The following is a 5,452-nucleotide window of genomic DNA, read 5'->3' as shown; positions in this document are numbered from 1 at the left end:
TAACATCTATGAACCTGCAGCACCCCACACAAGCCCCCCCTGTGCGGGCTCTTCTTAGGCTGAAATGCAGTATTTGAGACACCTGGGACTGGTCAGTTACTTCAAACTGTGAGCGCTTGCTTATATTCTAGGGGCCTATAGTCCAGAGGAGATTTTTTTTCCTGGGAAAGGGAGAGAAAAACATTCCTAACTGTGGAGTAATGTGGATTTGAAGGCTCTGGCATCCCTGCTCTATGATCAACCAAAACCTTTCCAGCAGGAGAATCCCAGGCATGGACACTGATTCCTTCAACCCTGGCAGTCCTGCAGCCATTCAGTGTGGATCTGGGCCCACTGGCAATACCTCCCAGCTTAGTGTCAACCACAGACTTTATGAGCCCAGTTCAAGTCCAGCAACAAGGTCACAGACAGGATTGTTGAACAGGATTAGTCCCCTGCCCTGCACACCCCAGGGCCCTCCCGGCGCCTCCTGCTCCAGCCACATCGTTCCCATCTGCACAGATCATGCTGCCGTCTGCCTCCGAGATTGCTGCGCTGTGCGGGCGCTCAGGAGCTATGACCCCTGTCCCCTTCAGGTAGGCCAGTTATAGCCCATAAGACAATGAAACGCTTCAGTCAATCTAGAAAGTTACCATACTTTTCACATACTGCACAGCCTTTTTCAAAACCAGCCGCTGGAAATTGTAGTGCATTATATGTGAGAAATGTGGTAAGAAGAGTTTCTGCTGAGCAAAAGTGAAAGTCAGATCTGCCCTGGAGCAGGAGAGGAAGCAGTTTCTGCTCCCAGGCTGCTGCTGTTAGTTGCTACAGGAAAGTATCTTTTATCTTTATTCTGCCTTTCAAAAACAATTTGTGTGTCATATCCCAAGCTGTATTGTATGGAGGAAATACTATCAGCCCTCCGAATTGCCTTGTTCCGTGTGTTATGTTATCAGAGGTGCATCTCAGATTAGTCAGATTAGTCTGACACAATCTGGTTTAGAAACCCCGGTTGTGGGGGGAGACTGAAACAGCAGAACAGCTGGTTTAACGAAGGACTTCCCAAGCACAAACACCGTACTCCGGTGCCAGTTCCAGCGTACAGTAAAGCAGCACCACGGCTGAGAAGGAAGCAGTGATGCCTCCTGCAGCAGGGACCTCTAATCCCTGCTACCTAAGAGGTTGGGAGGCAGCACCGGAGGGCTGCACGGAGGTAGGCGGCAGGGCAAAGGCCCCCTGCAGAACAACATGCACCCAGGGGCACCCAGGAGGGAGGAGGGGGCAGCAGGGAGCAGGCAGTGGCTGTGGCTCAGGGGCTGGGGTGCAGCCGGTGAGAAGAGGCTGAGGGCTGAGCTGTGTGACCAGAGAGGCCAGAGCCCCAGCCCATGACAAGCCTGGCTCCTGGGCCAGAAAGGCCCATTTGGTCCTGGCTAGCTCTGCAGGTGGGGCTGCTGCAGGTCGGAGATATAACAGAGCGGGCCCGAAGCAGCCACGTAGCTGAGGATCTGCAGGAGAGGCAGGAACCTCGGGGTAGGAGGTGGCTGGGACCTGGTGGGGATCTGCAGCTGGCAGAGCACTGGGGGGGTGAGGTGTTGCTGTCAGAGGCAGAAAGGAGGCCACAGTAGTGCCTGAGGGACACTAGAGGCAGGAGACAAGAGCCCTGCAGAGCCAAGGACTCAGGGAGCTGAGCTGGGTTAAAAGGCGAAGGGTTGCCCTAAAATGGGAAATTACTCCTAGGGTCAGGGATCCCAGGGCCTGGGACACACTGCAGGACAGGGCCAAGGTGCCCGGGAACTTGACACAGGAAGGGCTGAGGGCAAGAAAGTTGGCCAAGAACTGGAGGCCTGTGGTCAGAATAAAGGTGGGTAAAGGCCAAGGGGCAGAGGTAAAGGAAATTGAAATAATAACACCCATGAGGCACAAGTGTGTCTGTAGGGGAGGGCAGAGACCATGAATTTAGCCCTGGAGGTGTTTAGGGCTAGTTGGGTTTCAGCCTCAAAGCTCAGGGACTGTGGGCAGTGGGGCCTGGACCCAAATCAGGTGTGCTAGGGTGAGCCCGAGAGAAGTACCAAATATAAAGAGAGAGCAGCCAAAGCTCCCCAGGCCCTGAGGGCAGCCTCCGCTCATTGCCTTTAGCACGATGGTGTGTGTGTATGTATGTATATATGCAGAGCTATATAGCTCTACATATATAGTTTAGTGCAAGGTGTGGAGAAATCGCACCCCTCCCCATACCCACCCTCAGTAAACTGCTCAGTAAATTGGGGGAGAGACCTCTTCTTGTCACTGAACCAAGCTCTGGGCACCCACAATTCCCTGGGTGTCGATGTGAGGAACTTACCAGAAATCTAGCGAGGAACTTGGATTGAAGTGCTCTAGTCGCGTATCAAGAGGCTAACCAGCCTAGAGTGATTTGCTCTAGGTGGGTATTCTTTCTCAATGCTGCTGTTTGTCTCCCTTATATATATATACATTTTATCTCTTGGGCCAAATCAGTTCTGAATCCTATCAACTAAGCAGAGCTTAATCATTCATGGCCATGTGGTGCTACCACCAGCAAGTACCCTCCCTTGCAGACCCCTCAGATTGGGGCTTCAGGTACTGCCAAATCCATGGCAGGCATCCTATGTGCAAGCCACAAGCCTGGAGGCCTTGGAGTTCAGATGCCCACTAATTTCAGTTCACTGAAAGCCAAAGGAACAGGCTAAAGGGAGGGCCAAGATTATACCCTATGAACATAGGTTTTGTAGCCAAGATCCTTGCACTGGGAGGCATTTGCAGACTCTCAGAGGTCACCTTCCCTGCAGTGCAAGCGATAGACATTCAGCTCAACTACAGTAAGTCGTTCACAGCCAAGGAGAAGGGGATTGCCCTTGCCCGGCAGGTACAGCCACCTGGGCTGAAACCTATCATGGTATCTCTCCTGCCAGGTAAGTGTGTGTCTGTGCAATGGGATCTCTCAGGTCAGTGGTGTCACCTACCTGGTAATCGTTGGCAGCCTCCTGGATGGGGAGCACTGTGTGACCCCGGTGAGCCTGGGACTCCCTGCAGATCACACAGATGGCTTCCCCATCCTCCTCACAGAAGAGCTTGAGTTTCTCCTCGTGCTCCAAGCATTGAGTGGCCATCTGCTCCTTTCCTGGTTTCAGACTCTGCTCTTTAATCTTCTCCACCAGGTTTTTGAGCTGCGTGTTGAGCCGGAAGCTCCCGATCTGGAACTGTGCTCTGCAGCTGGGACAGGGGACGGCGTTTCCTGAGCCACGGACAGCGTCCTCACAGTATTTGGTGATGCAGGCTCGGCAGAAGTTGTGCGCACACCCTATGGTCACCGGCTCTGTCAAGAGCTCCAGGCAGATGGAGCAGGTGGCCTCTTCATCCATGTCCTGTCCTGGAGGTCTGAGGCTGCACGGCCCGTCTTCTGCTGATTGTTCTTCCTGCTCTGTGCAGGCTGGGCTCATCCTGGGTTGTGCTTTCCTGAGCGCAGCAGCTGATTTCCTGTAAGTCAGCTTCTAACAACAGAGAGGAGGGGCCATGGGGGCAAAGGGAAAGTAAATGGAAGGATTAAAATGAATGGAGAGAAAGGAGCAATGAGGACAAGGGAACAATAGCAGCAGGGAGGAGAGAGGGTGGGGAGGCAGGTTGTTGACAGGCAGGGGAGCAGAGATGAGAAACCACCCTGACTCACAAACACGTAGGAAACGGTACACTCTATCAGAGCGCTCTGCAGCGTGCCTTCACCATGGTGCAGGGTTTTTTAAATGTCAATCCAATTTAATTTTCCACGCTGCAACCAGAGATTCAAAACATGAATGTCCCTGTCGTTGCTCTAATTCCCACCCCTTAAGTCCCACCTTTGGCACGTCGCCTGCATGCCATTCTGCCCAGAGAGGACCGCAGCTTTGGAGGCAATGCTTATGACAACAAGGACAGAAGATGATCGCAGGTTCTCATCAGGCCTGATGGAGCTATTTTTTTTTTTCTTGAACACTTCATAGATGTCATAGATTTCTAGGGCCAGAAGGGACCTTGCAGATCATCGAGTGCGACCCCCTGCTCTAGGCAGGAAAGAGCGCTGGGGTTAAACAACCTCAGCTAGGTGCCTGTCTAATATTTTCATGGACACCCCCAAGGTAGGGGAGAGCACCACCCCCCTTGGGAGCCCATTCCATATTTTGGCAACCCTCACTGTAAAGAATTCTTCCTGAAATCCAATCTACATCTACTCTCCTTTAGTTTGTGGCCCTTATTTCTAGTAACCCCGAAGGTAAACAGAGTATCCCCTATTCCCTGCTGACCCTCCCCATGATGAGTTTGTAGACAACCATGAGATCACCTCTCAGCCTTCTCTTTTGGAGGCTGAAGAGACTCAGGTCTCAGTCTGTCTTTATAGGGTCTTACCTGCAGGCCCTCAACCCTACAAGTAGCCCTCCTCTGATCCTTCTGGACGCTGTACTCCAACTGTGGCCTGACTAATGCCACATAGAGGGGAAGGATCACCTCCCTAGACCTGCTCGTGATGCACCTACTAATACAAGAAAGAGTGCAGTTAGCCTTACTTATTACCTCGTCACGTTGGCGACGCATGTTCATTTTTGCGTCAACCGAGTCTCCGAGGTCCCTTTCCACTGCCCTGGTACTCAGAATGGTTCTTCCCCGTCTGTCCGCGTATTGGAGAGTCTTTCTCCCCAGGTACAGCACCTTGCACTTCTCCTTGTTAAACTGCATCCTATCCTGATCTGCCCACTTCCCCGGTCTGTCCAGATCCACCTGGATTCACTCCCTGCCCTCCACTGTGTTTACTGTACCCCAGAGTTTGGTGTTGTCTGCGAATTTGGACAGAGTGATTTCAACCCCTCATCCAAATCACTGATGAGGATCTTGAACAGCACTGGTCCAAGGAAGGAGCCCTGGGGAACACCACTTCCTACATTTCCCCAGGGAGAAACCTCCCCATCCACCACCACTCTCTGGCTGCGTCCCATAAGCCAGTTTTTCACCCACTGTACTGTGAAAAAGTCCACATCACAGCTACTCAGTTTGCTTGTGAGAATTGGGTGCGACACTGTGTCGAAAGCCTGTTTAAAGTCCAAGTAGATAACTTCTATCTCCACCCCTGCATCTAAGCACTTTGTGTGACCTAGTCATAAAAAGAGACCAGGTTAGTCAGGCAGGATCTGTCTGCTATAAACCCATGATGGTTTCCCCTTAACGTCGATTGTGGGGGTGCCATTTCCTCTTCCCATGTCCCAAACAGCAGCAGGCTTTCATGGGTCCTCACTGGCCTTGCCCTAATTCTAGTTCTCCTTCTGAGAGTGATCAGCATCTATTTTGCTTTGGCCTTGTTCTTCTTTCACGGTTATGACCAGTCATCTGGTTTTCCCTGCTAAAAAATTCACAAAATCTCTCATTAGAAATCACAAAATTTCTAACTGAAAGCCCCCCCGAAGCCCCCTCTACCTGGTCCTGCTGGTGC

At 51.9% G+C, this 5,452-nt stretch overlaps 1 protein-coding gene across 1 annotated transcript; it reads right to left on the bottom strand.

Annotated features, from left to right (window-relative positions):
• Positions 1-1,409: 1,409 nt before the first annotated feature.
• On the bottom strand, positions 1,410-3,437 carry LOC132249525 (E3 ubiquitin-protein ligase TRIM52-like). Its single transcript, XM_059724843.1, has 2 exons — positions 2,961-3,437; positions 1,410-1,574 (listed from the first exon to the last, which is right to left on the bottom strand). The coding sequence occupies exons 1-2, from the start codon at positions 3,435-3,437 to the stop codon at positions 1,410-1,412; spliced, it is 642 nt and encodes a 213-aa protein (XP_059580826.1).
• Between the last annotated feature and the right edge of the window lie 2,015 nt (positions 3,438-5,452).

The sequence above is a fragment of the Alligator mississippiensis genome, chromosome 1 (assembly GCF_030867095.1).
Source record: "Alligator mississippiensis isolate rAllMis1 chromosome 1, rAllMis1, whole genome shotgun sequence".
NCBI classification, from domain to species: Eukaryota; Metazoa; Chordata; order Crocodylia; family Alligatoridae; genus Alligator; species Alligator mississippiensis.
This window is presented reverse-complemented; position numbering and strand designations above follow the sequence as displayed.

Bases quoted from the DNA above. Each gene is read 5' to 3' on its own strand.
- LOC132249525 (XM_059724843.1), bottom strand. From the start codon at position 3,437: ATGAGCCCAGCCTGCACAGAGCAGGAAGAACAATCAGCAGAAGACGGG. The intron at 1,575-2,960 runs GTAGGTGACACC...TGCCTCTGACAG, and splicing joins AGGCTGCCAACGATTACCAG to CAACACCTCACCCCCCCAGT.